The sequence below is a fragment of the Rhizophagus irregularis genome, chromosome 22 (assembly GCF_026210795.1).
Source record: "Rhizophagus irregularis chromosome 22, complete sequence".
NCBI lineage: Eukaryota > Fungi > Glomeromycota > Glomeromycetes > Glomerales > Glomeraceae > Rhizophagus > Rhizophagus irregularis.
This window is the reverse complement of record NC_089450.1, coordinates 3665624-3682332: the sequence shown is the minus strand read 5'-3', so window position 1 is coordinate 3682332 and position 16709 is coordinate 3665624. Positions and strand designations below refer to the sequence as shown.

General features: G+C 27.4%; 3 protein-coding genes across 3 annotated transcripts; all 3 read right to left on the bottom strand.

The window, feature by feature from the left end:
- Positions 1-1657: 1657 nt before the first annotated feature.
- On the bottom strand, positions 1658-2152 carry OCT59_014961 (uncharacterized protein; the record flags this gene model as incomplete). Its single annotated transcript, XM_066150350.1, has 1 exon — positions 1658-2152. The coding sequence occupies one exon, from the start codon at positions 2150-2152 to the stop codon at positions 1658-1660; it is 495 nt and encodes a 164-aa protein (XP_066002525.1).
- Positions 2153-2341: 189 nt separating this feature from the next.
- Positions 2342-4129, bottom strand: OCT59_014960 (uncharacterized protein; the record flags this gene model as incomplete). Its single annotated transcript, XM_066150349.1, has 7 exons — positions 2342-2415; positions 2486-2727; positions 2789-3098; positions 3173-3249; positions 3502-3640; positions 3848-4031; positions 4127-4129. 7 exons carry the CDS (start codon positions 4127-4129, stop codon positions 2342-2344), a joined length of 1029 nt encoding a protein of 342 aa, XP_066002524.1.
- Positions 4130-11506: 7377 nt separating this feature from the next.
- On the bottom strand, positions 11507-14838 carry OCT59_014959 (uncharacterized protein; the record flags this gene model as incomplete). The annotated part of the gene is made up of 13 exons (XM_066150348.1): positions 14235-14838; positions 13428-13547; positions 13121-13137; positions 12572-12621; positions 12447-12485; positions 12330-12339; positions 12205-12252; positions 12086-12130; positions 11963-12006; positions 11869-11875; positions 11698-11732; positions 11589-11618; positions 11507-11517 (listed from the first exon to the last, which is right to left on the bottom strand). Exons 1-13 carry the CDS (start codon positions 14262-14264, stop codon positions 11507-11509), a joined length of 486 nt encoding a protein of 161 aa, XP_066002523.1. The 5' UTR covers positions 14265-14838.
- Positions 14839-16709: the final 1871 nt, after the last annotated feature.

Sequence of the window (16709 nt, the reverse complement as noted above, 5' to 3'; positions counted from 1 at the left end):
AAAAAATGAGTTTCAAAAAATTATTTTTCAAAACTCACCTATGGGATTCGTTATAACCGATTCCCTATAATTGTATATTAAAAAAAAAGAGTTTCGAAATTTTTTTTCGAAATTCACCTATGGGATTTGTTATAACCGATTCCCTATAATTAAATATTAAAAAAAAAGTGAGTTTCGAAAAATTATTTTTCAAAACTCACCTATGGGATTCGTTATAACCGATTCCCTATAATTAAATATTAAAAAAAAAGTGAGTTTCGAAAAATTATTTTTCGAAACTCACCTATGGGATTCGTTATAACCGATTCCCTACAATTGAATATTAAAAAAAAAAGTGAGTTTCAAAAAATTATTTTTCAAAACTCATCTATGGGATTCGTTATAACCGATTCCCTACAATAAAATGTTAAAAAAAAATGTTAAAAATCGTTTATTAATATCTTCAAATAAATGGTTTTTTCAGTTTAATAAAGTTTCGAAAGTAAAATGTTTGAAACTTTTGTGGGATTCCGGTATCCAAATCGGAACCAATTTCCTAAAAAAAAAAATTTTTTTAAAAGTTTCAAAAGTAAATGTTTGAAAAAAAATGTTAAAGATAGTATGAAATAGTTTAAACTTTTTTTTAAGTTTCAAAAGTAAATGTTCGAAAAAAATGTTAGTGTAAATTTCAATAGTATAAAATAGTTTAATTTTAGTTAAAAAAAAATAGTTTATCAATAGTCTAATTGAAACAATAGAAATCAATCGGTAAATTTAAACTGAACGATAGTTATCAATCGGGTATTAACCTGATTGATACCCGATTGAAGTGTACACCAATTTCTAACTATTGAATAAATCAGGTGACCGATCAAAAAAAAAATTACCAATCGGGTAGGTACCCGATTGGTCAGCGTTTTACCTGTGTCACCACCAAGTTCACGAATTGTACCAAAAAGTCCTTCTAACATATCTTGTGATATACGTTTTGGTTGAATCATTGAGTTTGGATATTTATTTAAAAAAAATGTGAGTATTTCAAGAAAACTATCAATGGATAAAATCAGATTAAATTGACATTGTGATAAAATCCACTCTTTAGATTCTGTTTTTTGTTTATCATCATAAATAAACCAATTACGGATATTTTTTAAAGTATTAATACATGGATCTTCTAAAGATTGAAAACTAATTTTACTATGCATTATCTGGCGATACTTTCGAGAATACTTAATATAATCCTTTAAAAAAAAAAAATATTATTAGTTCTTATTTTAAAATAAATTTAAAGTAATTCCATTTTAATAATTACTTACTCTTGTTCCTTCTGATATATTTTTAAGCTTTCAATAGATGCCAATGCATTTTCAACTTCTTCAGATAATGTATGTTCAGCAAGATCAACTCGCATCTTGCTTCATGAAGTAAGCTATATGTGTCGTTTAGTAAGCTTTGTAGCTTTTGCTGTTGCATGTTGACATGTATGTTCATAAACACCTTTTATGTGTTTCCAGCTGATTTCCTTACCATTAAGCATTATTTCTCTAGTATTTTTCTCATCTATATGACTTTTTGATAAATTATTTCTAAGCTTTTTAAAAACATGGGTTGGATCACTAATAAAAAACCAATCTTCCCCAGTAATAGGATTGATTGTTTTATGATTTGCTAAAAGTTCTTAACTATTATTATAAACAGGATGAAGAAATCTACTAATATGATAACTAAAAACTTTCCATCCTTCTTTAGTACTTTTAATTTCCACAGATAATGTTGATTCAACTGGATCAGAATCTGTAATTTTTCCTAAATACCATTGATTATCTCTTGGATTCTTAAATTCACATGATTCATTAATATTCCACTCTAATTTTAAGGATATTGGTAGATGAATATAATTTCGTTCAATCTCAATTTCTTTAGAATCATCACAATCAAGTTGACATACAATAAATTTTGTTCTTTCAAAATTACTTTTTATAATTTTTGCTGCATAAAAAGATTTTTTATCTTTATTAAAATTAACTTCTACCAAATCACTAAAAGACCATTTTGATGCATACCAATCAAAACTTTTAATATAAACTCTATTTTCCCCTGCACCATCACAAATTGAACCATATGTATGTACACCTATACATTTTAATTTTGCTGCAAGACTAAAAAGTAACATATTTAAGCTATGTGCTGTTATATTATTAATACCATAATAAGATATAGGAAATGTAAAGTTATGTGTCATTGAGTGCCAAACAATTTGGTGGACTTGAGTTGCAAGTCCAAATTTTTGTTCATCAGATGAAAAATTAGATGAAAAATTATTTTCTGTTAATATTTCTTGTTGACATTATATAGCAAATGCCTAATAATCTTGCATTTCATTTTCAAAGTCCAAATAACCAACATAACAATTTTTGCATTGATTCCAAAGAAGTCCTAAAAAAAATAGATTTTTTAAGTTAAATTATTTAAATTTTGTTTATAAAATATAACAATAATTTCTTACCTTTCTGAACTTTAAAGGAGTCATGTGAAAAGAATCCCATTCGTCTATAACTCCAGATTTTATTTGCTGTTAAACTAGCTAACATTTGACAAGCAATATTATCTTGCCATCCTGATCTTTGTTCACATTCATTAATGTAGCTTTTGAGTGTTGAAATTGATGGTAAGCGTATAATTACTTTCATTGCATCATAAGCTGCATGATCAGATCTACTATATACAGATATAGCCCAACGTATAAACCTAAATTAAAAAATATATAAGCTTTTTTATATTTAATATAATATTCATTAATTAATCTTACATTGGATGATATCTTGTTCCATTTGGTTTTCCAGATTGAATGCGAATAAGTTCTTGAAAGATAGGATGAAAAGCAGAAATATCTACATTTTTACTAGTAACATCTCTAGCAACAGTATGAACAATATCTGCAATTTTATCTGATACTTGTTTTTCTTCCTTTCCAATTTTTTCTTGTAGACGGTCTTTTAAATCAATAATTGTTTCATTTTGTTCTTTAATAATCTTTTGTTGTTGATTAACTTTTTTATAAGAATTTCTTTTGATGCATGCATCACTTTTGTGGAATTTATCCCAGCCAAAATTCTTATCTGAATTTTATGCATAGTGTTTTGTAATTTTGCACAATTTTCACATATACTCTTTTTTGTTACCACAAATGTACAATCTATTCTTCGATATGCTTTATCAGATTGACCTCTTCTTTCCAATAAGGCAAAAGGTATATGATCTTTATTATTGCTAATAAGTTGGATACCTCAAATACGTATCACATCTTCATAACCTTAAATAAGTTATTATTAAAAAAAATTAAATTAAACAAAACAAATTAAATAAACCAAATTATCAGTAGTACTCTGCCCATAACAAATATTAACAGAAAAAATATATCTAACGAGATTAATTATTTCATCAAGAGTTCTTTTCATTTCTTTAATTGGAAAAGGAAGATACTGTTCTTGTATTATTTTATCAAACACATAAACTTCATACCTATACAAACCACTTTTAGTTAAAATTAGTAATTTTTTTTCCAGTTGTTCTTCTTTAAAAAAATGAAATTCAAGCCCCTCACCAATTTTTTGTATTGCAGTTCTGGCAAACTCTCCTTCTGGCAAAACTTTTTCTTGAACTGATAAAAGAATATCTTCAATATTTATTAATGATGTTACTTTTCAATATGACATATATTTTGATGTAGATAGAATAGATGCAATTGATGGAGTGGTGGGATTTGCTTGCAAAAAAATAGTTGCAATGGCTGACCTATATCCTTTAAAGTATCCTTGATTTTGCAAATAACTTATCCATTTTGAAAATGTATCAAACTTGCAATCACCTTTAACACTATACACATAAGCTTTCTTTATTTTTACGTCATACATAAGTACTCCTTCATAATATTTATCCAATGCTGGGAAAAAATATACTGGTTTTCCTTTGAGATCAGGTCTAACATGCACAAGTTCTTGTAATGATTCTACCTTTTTTTGTCGCTTTAGTGGTGATAAATCAGCATTATCCTTATGTGCATTTTTTTTTTAAACTTTTAATAGAAAGAGTTGTTAAAATTTTATTAAAACCATTAAAAATAGTGTTTTTTTCTTTTGCAACCCACCATACTTAAAGTATTTGACAAAATTTTCTAAAATTTTGGGATAATAAAACAGCTGATCCATTTTTTAAAAAGATATAGCGACGATATTTCAAAAAAAACCATATATTCATATAGTTTCGCATTTTGTTATTACCGCATTTTAATTTTTTTTTTATGATTAATATTAATTATTGGTTAATCTATCATGTTAAAATATAGGCATTGTTACATTTTAATATGGCTACATATAAAATTCTATATGCTGACAGTTCTGTCGGGTAATGATCAGCCCGTATAACATTTGAGTTGGCCCTCCCGTTTATTTATTTAACACTTAGGCAATACTGGAAAAGATGCGATTAACCAAAAGGGTCACGTGATTTTCGTTAGAATACTAAACGATAACTGGCTAAAAAAATGTATTTCGGCTAAAGCTCTAAATGGTCTGGATTGATCCAGGTTGAGAAGTAATCCAGAACCAGACTATACTTGTATCTGAAATTATTTTAGTATTACGGAAATACGTAATTACGTAATTCTGTAATTATTAAGTAATTCATTAGAAAAACTCCGTATTCCGTAATTAATTTCGAATTCCGTAATTAATTTCGTATTACGAAAATATTTGGCCAGAATTACTCTTAATTTTGGCCGAATTATATTTAAAAACTTTAATAAATAATAACTCGGCATCCAGTGATCCGTTTTGGATGATTTTACCACCATTCGATTCGTCATAATGAGACGAATCGATTGGTAATAAATTCATTCACTAGATCATGCTCCGATATCAATAATCATTAAAATTTTATAGTAACTTAGCTCTGTCAATATTAATGCTATAGAGATGAAATACTTACCATTGGATTCGTCTTAGTGAGACGAATCTAATAGTGATAAATTCGTTCAAATTCAATCACTAGATCGTGCTCCGATATCAATAACCAATAAACATTTATAGTGACTTAGCTCCGTTAATATTAATGCTAGAGAGATGAAACACATACCATTAAATACATCTCAGTGCGATGAATCGAATGGTAGTAAATTCATTCAAATCCAATCACTAGATCTCGAGAAATTCGTAATTCCGCACTGTTACACGAATTTTAATATAATTACGGAATTACGTTAATTACGATTTCGTAATTTTGGATTTCAGATTTGCCAATTGAATTTCGGAAACAACTATACCCGTAATTAATTAAGTAACCCGTAATTAACTAAAAATGGAAAACCTGTTGAGGCCTGTTGCTTAATACATTTATATACATATATAAATGGTTACACAAAATGTGTTGCTAAAAATAAAGCGTTACAAAAAATGTGATACAAACATAAAAGGAAATAAGCAGGGCTAAATTATAGTAACGTAGATGAAAGGAAGGAAAAATACGTAGGGTTAAACTGTCTGCAAATTTATCGTAGTTCGTGCAATAAATAGTCCTTTGCTACGTTACGGACAATTAAGTAACCTGTAATTAATTAAGTAACTCGTAACTAATTAAGTAATTCGTAATTATATTTACGTAACGTAATTTCAGAATACGAAATTTAAAAAACAATTACTGATACAACTATAGACCAGACCAAAAAAATTGCTTCATTTCAGTTTGATCTGAATTATGTTAGAAAGATAATCCAGGACTGGACCAAACCAGACCAGTTATTTAATTCGGTTCGGTTCAGTCCTATAATAAAAAATCTGAAATTCTGATTGGCTGTTATAATATCACGTGACTAAAATTAAAATTTTTACCAAAATTATAACTATATTCTAATTCCATAATTCTGGTTCTGTAGCGATCTACCTGACATGTGTAGCTTCGATTTAAGCCTATATTCGCTTTATATAATATATATACTATATAAGAAAATTATGCATCTTTATGCACTAATGTTACACAAAGTAAACATAGGCTTAAAGCGAAATTACACATGTCAGGAAGATCGCTATGGAGCCAGAATTATAGAATTAGAATACAGTTATAATTTTGGCAAATTTTCAGTCCAGTCTGGTTCCAACTCATTTAATTCAGTTCAGGGTTAAATTTATAATCCTGGATCGGACCAGACCAGACCAAATATTTTAGTCTGGGTTGAAGCATTAACCCAGACTGGACCAATCCTAATTTTCAGTCTGGATTGCCAGATTAGACCTGGACCGGTTAAAGCTTTAATTTCAGCGAAGTAAAATTTCTTAAAAATATTAATAATCATTAATAAAAAAATTAAAAATTTTTAAAAAATTAATTAAAATAAAAAAGTCCCACACTATTTATTGATTTTATTGTTTTATTTGAATTTAAAATGTAATTTTTCTTATAAAAAATTCGTAAAAAAAAATTTATAGTTTTATCTACATAAAAAAAAATTCGTAAAGCTTTTATCTACATAAAAAAAAATTCATAAAATTTTTTTACATAAAAAAAATTCGTAATAATTTAAGAAACTAAGCCTGCATAATAATCAAAACCCAATACAATCTTGTACATTTATTAGTATTAAAATACTAATAAGTAATTCTAATTTCTACATTTTTCTGCTTGAATTATTATCAAATTGCAAAATAATCAGATTTACAGAGACTTCTAACATAGAAATAAAAGATTGCGTCTTCTCAACATCACCCATCTCTTCAATACGCCAATACCTATCACGTATTCTTTCGGTTAATTCGCTCACAGCAATTCTTTGATTCTCAGCGTTTTTCTGTTGTTCTGTCTGAACATATTCTATAAATGATTCTCAACTTTCATATACTTCAAACCTGCTTTCTTCAAAAATTTTGTAAAACATTTGCCATACGTTGGTAGTTAACAATTTATTGCTGTACATGTGTTCATGAAAAATATGCTTGCAGGGCAATAAATATCGATGGCGAAACAAGCAGAAACAATTGAGAGAAGTAAGACCTGGCATACTTTTTCCTTTTTCAAGTCTATTCATCATAGCACAGGCTTTTCTAATGATTAATTGTTGAAATAGGAATGGGAACTTTTAGATTTCTTCAAGAATATCAACATTAACACCATACGTGAATATTTTTTTGATACAAAAATCAAAAGATGCACTTTCGGCTTCAGATCTTTTTTTGCAATCAACATTGATGACTTTGTGAGCGGCATCTAAAATATATAAGTTTTGAGTTGGGCATGCAGCAAATAAAAATCATCATGTACTGATCAATCCATGTGATGATGATGTTGTTTTCTTTAATTCACTATGAAAAGATTCTAGCGAATTCGTTGAAGTGACTTGTAAAAGCAGGGGAAATGTTGCCAAGCCCATAAGCCCCATTTCTCAGTATTTTTCGTATAGTTCCTTTTAATATAACTTTGTATAGAAGAAACAGGACAAGAATTAATAGCATCTTAAACAAGGCTTTTGCATCCAATCTTTGTTCTTTTATGCATCACCGTGATCATGATGTCTCAGGTTTTTTTTTTCATGAATTTTTTGCATTCATGTTCTCATAACATGGACAATGCAAAGAAGAACTTGGCATTCTTGTTCACCAGCGGTCATACCAGAAAATATCTTTTTAATGCTCTTGACTTCAATATTACTATAATCTGAAAGTATGTAACAGGGAGACTAATGACAATACTCATTGCAGATTATTATTAAAGCTTCTGCAACTATATCTGCATCCTCACTGCTTACGAAAAAATGGGCGCCTATATTTCAACATCCATAGGTATCCCAGACATAAAGAGTAAATAGACACCAATCGTACCAGTTTGTTTTATGTGTTGAATTTATAAGCATCAGCCATCTATGACGCTCAAGCTTCTTTAATTGCTCTGGATGCGCAAACACAATACCTCTGGTAGACCGTTGAGAGATGCGGTACTTTTTGATATGATATCCCTGCTCTGTTAAATAAGAAATAGAATCTGAAATATCTAATTTTAAGTTTGAATTTCCAATAAGATAAGTTTCTGCAGGCCCACGAACTTTATATTTGATGTTTGCTATTTTGTACTTCACAGATTCACCAAGATCTAACTCCAACATTGCGTATTCCTTGATAGCAGATGTGATTGTTGAAGCTAAATAATTTTTAGCCGCTTCTATTTCAACTAAGCTTCTAATAGCTTTTGGCCATTTTAACCTATTGATTTCTGATAAAGAATGAGTGTAGTTGGGGGAATTTTTATATCTTTCTACTTGAACTACATTTGAAGAAGCTATCCAAAAAACTTTAATAATCGCAGAACATATGTTAGATGGCCGTATTCTGGTTATTCAGCATTTTTCATTTGGAACATTTTCTTTTTGTCGGGTACTTGACTCGCGGTGCTTCATAAAATGACAGGCGAAGGTTTTCCAAATATCACCATTTACATATTCATACAAGTCCCATTTCATCCAAATATTCAAAACTAACAGCCACCACTCTTCGTTAAAAACCTCCATTGGAATTTCTAAAGCACGGTTTACATCAAAAAAAAGATCCCGCTTTTCGTCTAGTATAAGGTTTGATGCTAACGTTATTATTAAAGGAGAAGAAGCTGGAGGACAGTTGATTGTGAAGAAGGGACAGACATGGCTAGTGAAAAAATTTGAAAAAATGTTTTTTTTTGAAAAAAAAAAAATAAATAAATGCATGATGTTGTAATGGTAATATGAATTAAATTGACATTTCTGACTAATCCCAAAATCATATCACGTGATTTGCCTCCGCTTTAGATGATCTCTATATATGGATTTTTTTCAGTGTGTAAAATCACGTCTTATTTGTGATATACTTAATTTCTTAATGCCGGCTGAGACATATAATGCCGGCCAAAAATCACGTAGGATGGAAATTTTTTGTGGTGTTACTGGAGACCACAGCAGTTACCTGATTTTATTTCTGCAAATCAGTTTTACAAACACTTTTTTGAAATTACTAATTATGTGAATCATAATTCAGCGATCACTTTATTTATTAATCAAAAATTTTTAAAGGATTTCGTATGAAGAAGGCATATTAAAATAATTATAAATTGAAATAATTTCATTATCTATCGAAATTAAATCATTATGTACTTTACGTATACTCAAGAATACTAAACTTCACAAGGAGTAATATGAATTGTAATTTTTCCTTCTTCTGAATTTTCACATAAAAAAGCAATGTAATACTTGTATATAAACCTCAATAGAAATATATGATAAATTATCCAAAAATCCTATTGGTTTATCAACTCATGCATGTCGTTGTCCACATTTTTCATTAAAAATCCATTTTTGCATAAGGATAAATGCTGCCAGACTAAGTCTATTACTAAATAAATAATAAGCTTTTTCTTGTTATCTGCCGTTATTTCAGTAATACTTTACAGAAACCTTAAATTTTTAGACTATGCCGAATTGATATACACAGGTTGAAAAGTGAAAAATCAGACATCAATCAGTCACCAATCGGTCACCAATCAGGCACCAATCAGCTACCTGATTGGTGATCGATTGGTGCCTGATTTTTCACTTTTCGACCTGTGATAATCACGATGTTAAATTCATATCACGGCGATATCAATTTACGGGACAATATCATTATGATATTACTGTAATATCGTTTTGATAATAACACAGTATATCAAATTGATATCATAAAAATGTTTATTTGAAAAGATATCAAATTGGTATCGTTATGATATCATTTCAATAGTGATGTAAACGGTCAAATATCAAGCATGAAAAGATGATAAAATTCAATCACCGAATATAATTACCAAATATTAAGAACGAACAAATTAATTATGAATTGGCGTAGATGGATAAATAATTAGCCGAAAAGGATAAACATTTAGGAAGAGTAATAATCTACATAATGTAATATTTATCGAATGATTAACAAAGAACCAATAGAATAATTAGAGTCGATCAATTGCAGCTTAGCAATCTCTAACAATAGGAACAATTAGAAGGGATAATTATAAGCCACAAAAGATAGATTATAAGTAAAACATATAAAGTGGGAAGATAGCGAATTAAAAGAACATATAAAATAATATCAGAAAGATTAAAGAATATAAAATAATACGAAAGATGGAAGAATAACATATTAAACGGCAAGAAAAGATAATACAAAGATAATATAAAAAGATAATATAAAAAGATAATATAAAAGATAATATAAAAGATGATATAACATATATTAAAAAAGATGGAACATAAAAGATAATATAGAAACGTATTAAAAGATAGCATATTAAAGATAGCATATTAAAATAGCGTATTTAAAATATAGATAGTATATTAGAAAGATAGTTCAAAGATAATATGTAAAAAGAACATAAAAGATAGTATATAGATAGCATATATTAGAATAGAAAGTATTATAAAATTTGTATAAATAGAGAGTGGAATTCAAAATAATTCCATGGTTTTCATCCACAGAACTCAATAAAAATATAAGTTTCATTTAATTATTTGTTAGTAAAGTTTAATGTTAATTAAAGGTAATAGGTTCGCCCTAAACTTTAATTAATGTTTGCTTAATTAATTTTAATTGAATAAAATGGAAATTTTAAGATGAATTAAATATATATTCTGAAAAGTAATAATTCGTAGCAAGAGCTATCGAAATTTGAAATTAAAGGTAAAAGTGGATATAATTTGGGGAAAATTTAGAGAAGTTAAATTTTATTTTATATTGTTTGATGTTTATAATCACGTTATTCGCGTATACGATAAAAGTTGGAGATCAAAAAGAGTAGGAAAAATATATGATATATATTAATTACATAATCTTTAAATTACTCTACCATAATTATTTATTATAATAGATCAAGAAAATACTCTGACGGGCCAATACTATTAGCTCTGAAATTTAACACATTAAAGTTCAATGAAAGAGATAGTATGACGATAGTATTTACAAAGACGATTTGAAGCCACCTGATAATGCGCCAAAGTGGACAGTATCGTCTAATTATAATGTGGAAAAGGAAATGAAGGAGTTGTGGAACAAAGAAGAAAAGCAATAAAAGATGAATTTGATAAGGAAAGTGGAGAAGATGGGGAGGATGAAGAGGATAAAGAAGATGAAAAGAACGAATTGAATAGAAGAGTAGAAGAGAAATTGGGTAGAAAAGTAGAGGTGGAAATAAGACGAAGAATAGCACTAGTCGAAAAAGAACAATTCAGCCTAAATTTGACCAGGTCGAATATAGGTCGAATGATGATCTAACCTGTGTCAAATTGAGATTGAATTTTTGGACGCATTTAGAGTGCCAATCGTCTCAAATTCGGAAAGGATATTTGGCTAAAATTAGACTTATATTTAACATTAAAACTTAAGTCAAATTATAGTTTAACAACCACCTATTTATTTCCAAATTTATTTTAATTTTATCATATATCAAATTTATTAAAGTATTTATTAAATGCTTAATTATATTATTATTATTAGCATCTATCTAAATTACAAATAATTATTGCTAATCTACAATTTCACAATCACATGATTCATGTATTCATATATACTTACAAATCTTGATCTTTTGGAAATCCACTGAAACTATAAAAAAAAGAAAAGAACAGTTAGTAACCATTTCATAATATTAAAAAAAGCAGAAAAAAATCAAGATTCTACTTACGAATCTTTGTTTTTTTCTGTTCTTCAGAAGCCCATCTGAGACATCAAACCTATAAAAAAGAAAAGAAAAGAACGGTTAGTAACTGTTCATAATAATAAAATAATAATAAAATAAACCAAGATTCTTACTTACGAATCTTGGTTCCTGTTTTCCCAAAGGTCAGAAGCTCACCCAAAGCCTAAAAAATAAAGAAAAGAACAGTTATTAGTAACCGTTTGTAATAAAAAAAAAACAAAAAAAAAATTTATAAAAGATTCGTACTTACGAATCATTATCTTGGGTTTTTGTTCTTCAGAAGCATACCAGAATCTAAAAAAAAAGAAAGAATGGTTAGTAAACCATTTGTAATAATAATAAATGAAAAATAAATTAAAAGATTCGTATTTACAAATCTTTATCTTTGGGTTTTCGTTCTTCGGAAGCCCATCCGAACCTAAAAAAAAGAAAGAATGGTTAGTAAACCATTCGTAATAATAATAAATAAAAAATAAATTAAAAGATTTGTACTTATAAATCTTTATCTTAGGTTTTTGTTCTTCGAAAGCCCACCCGAATCTAAAAAAAGAAAGAATGGTTAGTAAACTATTCGTAATAATAATAAATAAAAAATAAATTAAAAGATTCGTACTTACGAATCTTTATCTTTGGATTTTCATTCTTCAGAAGCCCACAAACCTATAAAAAAAAGAAAGAATGGTTAGTAAACCATTTGTAATAACAAATAAAAAAAATTAAAGATTCGTACTTACGAATCTTTAGGTTTTCATTCTTCGAAAGCCCGCTCAAACCTAAAAAAAAGAAAGAACGGTTATTAGTAACCGTTCGTAATATTAAAAAAAAAATATAAAAAAAATAAACCAAGATTCGTACTTACGAATCTTAGTTCCTCTTTTTCTGAAGGTCAGAATCCCACTCCACCCAAATCTAAAAAAAAAGAAAGAATAGTTATTAGTAACCGTTCGTTAATATTACAAAAAATACAAAAAAAAAACCAAAATTCTTATGAATCTTAGTTTTCTGTTTTTCAGAACTCAGAAGCCCACCCAATCCTAAAAAAAAAGAAAAGAACGGTTATTAATAACCGTTCATAATATTAAAAAAATAAAAAAAATAAAGATTCATATGTGAATCTTTGGGTTTTTATTCTTCAGAAGCCCACCGAACCTATAAAAAAATATACAAGAACGGTTAGTAAACCGTTCGTAATAATAATAATAATAAAAAAATAGAACCAAGATTTGTACTTATTTACGAATCTTGGTTCCTCTATTCTTCGGAAGCTCACCTGAGACAGGACCCCGCTTACTTCTAATAAAGGTCTCTGGGCAAAATTTCAGATTTACTAGTAATTTTACCAACCTTTCTTATCTCATAATTTTACCATATATATATAGTGACCTTTTAAAATTATATTAAATTTTACCTTAGATTTTCAGAGACCTAAATTTTTTTAAATATTAAATAAACAAAATATTTTATAATCATTACAATAAATTTTAAAAATTTTTTATTTTTAGCAAGTTTAATTTTTATTCTTTAAAGATAAATAACTTTTATTAGTAAAAAAAGTACTTTGAATTACAAAAATACTATAAAAAAAATCTTAAGGACACACATCTTTAACTTTACTTCGAAACTATTATTCACTTACTTTCTTTAAAAAAATCTAATTAATTTTTTTTAAAAAAAATAAATTCGTAATTGGTATTATTATGAAAAAATGCTCGTACCCCATAAGTATTAATCCAACTGCTATGAAAATATTTATCTAAATATTTTCGACCTTGCCGAACAACTTTACTTAAGCATGAAAAAGTGATTTCATTTGACCAAAGTGCCCAAATTACGCCCTATAATCACTGATCGGGAAAATAAAAAAAAATTAAAAGTGCGAAAATTGCTCGTATTCCGTAAATATTAAACTGATTCTTATGAAAATTAATATTCAGGTAGTTTCGATCTCGCCAAACAATATTACTTAAGCTTAAAAAGGTGATTTCATTTGACTAAAATGCCCAAATTACGCTCCGAATTTAATAAACAAAAAACGTAAATTTTAAGTTAATATTAAAATAAAAAAATGCTCGTATGCAATAAATATTACTCCAACTGCTATAAAAATTCAAATATAAGTAGTCCGACCTTACTAAACAACTTTCTTAGATAGTAAAATATGATTTGATTTAACCAAAGTAATGAAATTAAATTCTGAAGTTGCTAATTGCTGCACGAATTTTTATATTTTAAAAGCTAATTTTTGTAATAATTTTCAAAAAGATAGTGCTAATGCAAATAAAATTAAAAATATAAAATGGTTTTTACAAGTATAAAGAAGAGAATAAATTTTTTATTTTGAGAAAAAAATTATAAAACGTATATTACCAAATATTGTAATAATTGTTGTACAATATTTCAAATTAGTATATATAAGGTAAATATTAAATTTTATATACAATTTTACCTTATTATTTACCGAAACATTTGTAAACTTATATTTGATTTTACCTTATAAAACCGGAAACTTATTTTAACTTTACCTTACATATCCGGAGACCTTTATTTGTCATATATATAATTTTACCTTTATCTATTAAGAGACCTAAAATTTTTTTTTAATATAAATTTTACCTTATATTTTCGGAGACCTCTATTAGAAGTAAGCGGGGTCCTCCTGAGACACTGAACCTATAAAAAAAGAAAAGAACGGTTAGTAATAACTGTTCCAAATATTAAAAAAAGAAAAAAAAAACTAAGATTTGTAGTACAGAATCTTAGTTTTTTTTCTATTCTTCGGAAACTTACACAAACGGCTAAACCTATAAGAAAAAGAAAGGAACGGTTAGTAACTGTTCATATAATAGAAAAAAAATAAAATAAAAAATAACCAAGTTTTGTACTTGTACTTACAAAACTTGGTTCTTTCTGTTCTTTGGAACTTGAAAGCCAACCCGATTCTAAAATAATAAAGAAAAAAATGGTTATTAGTAATCGTTTGTTAATATTACAAAAAAAAAAAAAAATTAGACCAAGATTCGTTTACTTACAAATTTTGGTTCTTTTCTGTTTTTCAGAACCAGGAAGCTTGCCTGAAACCTATAAAAAAGAAAGGAATGGTTATTAGTAACTGTTCCATAATATTAAAAAAAATAAAAACCAAGATTCTTAAGAATCATGGTTCTAAATCCCCATCCTCCTTCCCCTTTCCCGTTTTTTACCTTAAAGCTCAGTTTCGTGAACAAGCCGGCGTCCTACAAAAAAAATGATAAAGAAACGTTAATTCGTTTCTTAAATTTAAAGAAAAAAGATAAAATAAAAAAATTTTAAAAAAAAATATGTAAATTTCAAAACAAAACTTACATTACTTCTAAGAAAAAGAGGCAGAAGAAGGTGTGAGAAAAGGGGAAAACGAAAGGAAAAGGAAAAGGGAAGGGAAAGAAGGGATGAAGTGGAAGGAAAAGGAAAGTTTAAAAAAGATGATCCTTTTTTAAACTTTTGATGCACATAACATGTAACGTGGCTATTTGACCAATGTCTAATCATAGATCATGGTCGAATTTTTGATTTTAGTCAAATATAGGCCGAATTTTACTAAGGCCGAATATTCCTTTTTTGACTAGTGTAGAGGAAGAGCAAAACTGAAGAGAAATGGAAAGACTAAGTGTAGAAGATGATTCAAATAGAATAAAGGAGGTAGAACAAATACGAGAGTATGAAGGGCAAATACGAAATAAGGAGGTAGAGTTAAAAATATAAGAAAAGAAATGGAACAAAGATGAAAGGCGGAAGATGAATCAATTAGAGGAGTTAATATAGAACAGCAGAAAAATGCAAGACTGAAAAAGAATAACAGAGGAGGCAAAGGGAAGTCAAGAGCTAAAGTAAGACGCTAAATTATTATTGAAAGGTCTGTAAAGTTTTATTATTAATAAAAATATCATGTATAGTAATCCATATTATGTATGTAAATAATAAAATGTATTAATAGCGAAAATGATAATAAATATATTTAATAATGCTTTATTTGAAATAATAAATAATATAAATAATTTATTTTGTATATTGAATTTATAACTGGTATAATATTAAAAACTATAAAAGTATCATTGGGATATTGGTAATATGACATGAGGTATCTGGATACAATCAATAAAATATAGTATACGTAACATATAATTTTCATTAACATATCAGAATTTCGTAATGTCAATGATATTAAATATGATATGAATATGATATGTGATAATCCTATATGTAACTTATTTCTAACTATCTCTGCCAAAAATTGGTTAGATATCGGAATTGCAGATCATTAATATATCAGATCGCAATATATAACATATCATACAGATATCAAGTATATGATATCAGACCAATACCTCATCATCCAACCTGTGTTTACTAAGGTCAATATTGTTAATTTATTTTTAACTCTATATATTCTATGTATAACTGATGTCTGATGACCATTTATTCTATTCAAAATATCAATGTTAAAAACAAATAAAATCAGATTAAAGTTAAATGTTGAGATATGTTAGTATATAGATAGTTAGATAAAAGAAATACTGGTAGGCATTAGTATAGAAACTTTATTTTTCTTTGTTTATGTATTATCAAATCTTGTAATTTATTTTTTATATCAATAAATCAGTAATTCTGATAAGAATATTATCTCATTTTTTTTATCTATACTAATGAACTTTTAAATTATTCTATTTTATATAAAAAAATTATTATTGAACATGCAATCTATTGATTCATTAAGAAAATTAAACATCAAACTCTTAGCTGAAATTGCAAAGCTTAGAAAGTAGAATGCTGAGATTCTCAAGAAGTTACTAAAGTTGAGGTGAGGCTGAGAATATGAGGCTAAAGCAAATTATTGAAAATAATGCAAGGCATGATGCTGAGAATACTGAATTAATACTACAATCTGTAATCTGGTCAATTCAGATTAATCCGTTTATCTGAATTGAAATCGGATATCTGTATCTGATTACTTTTTACAGATT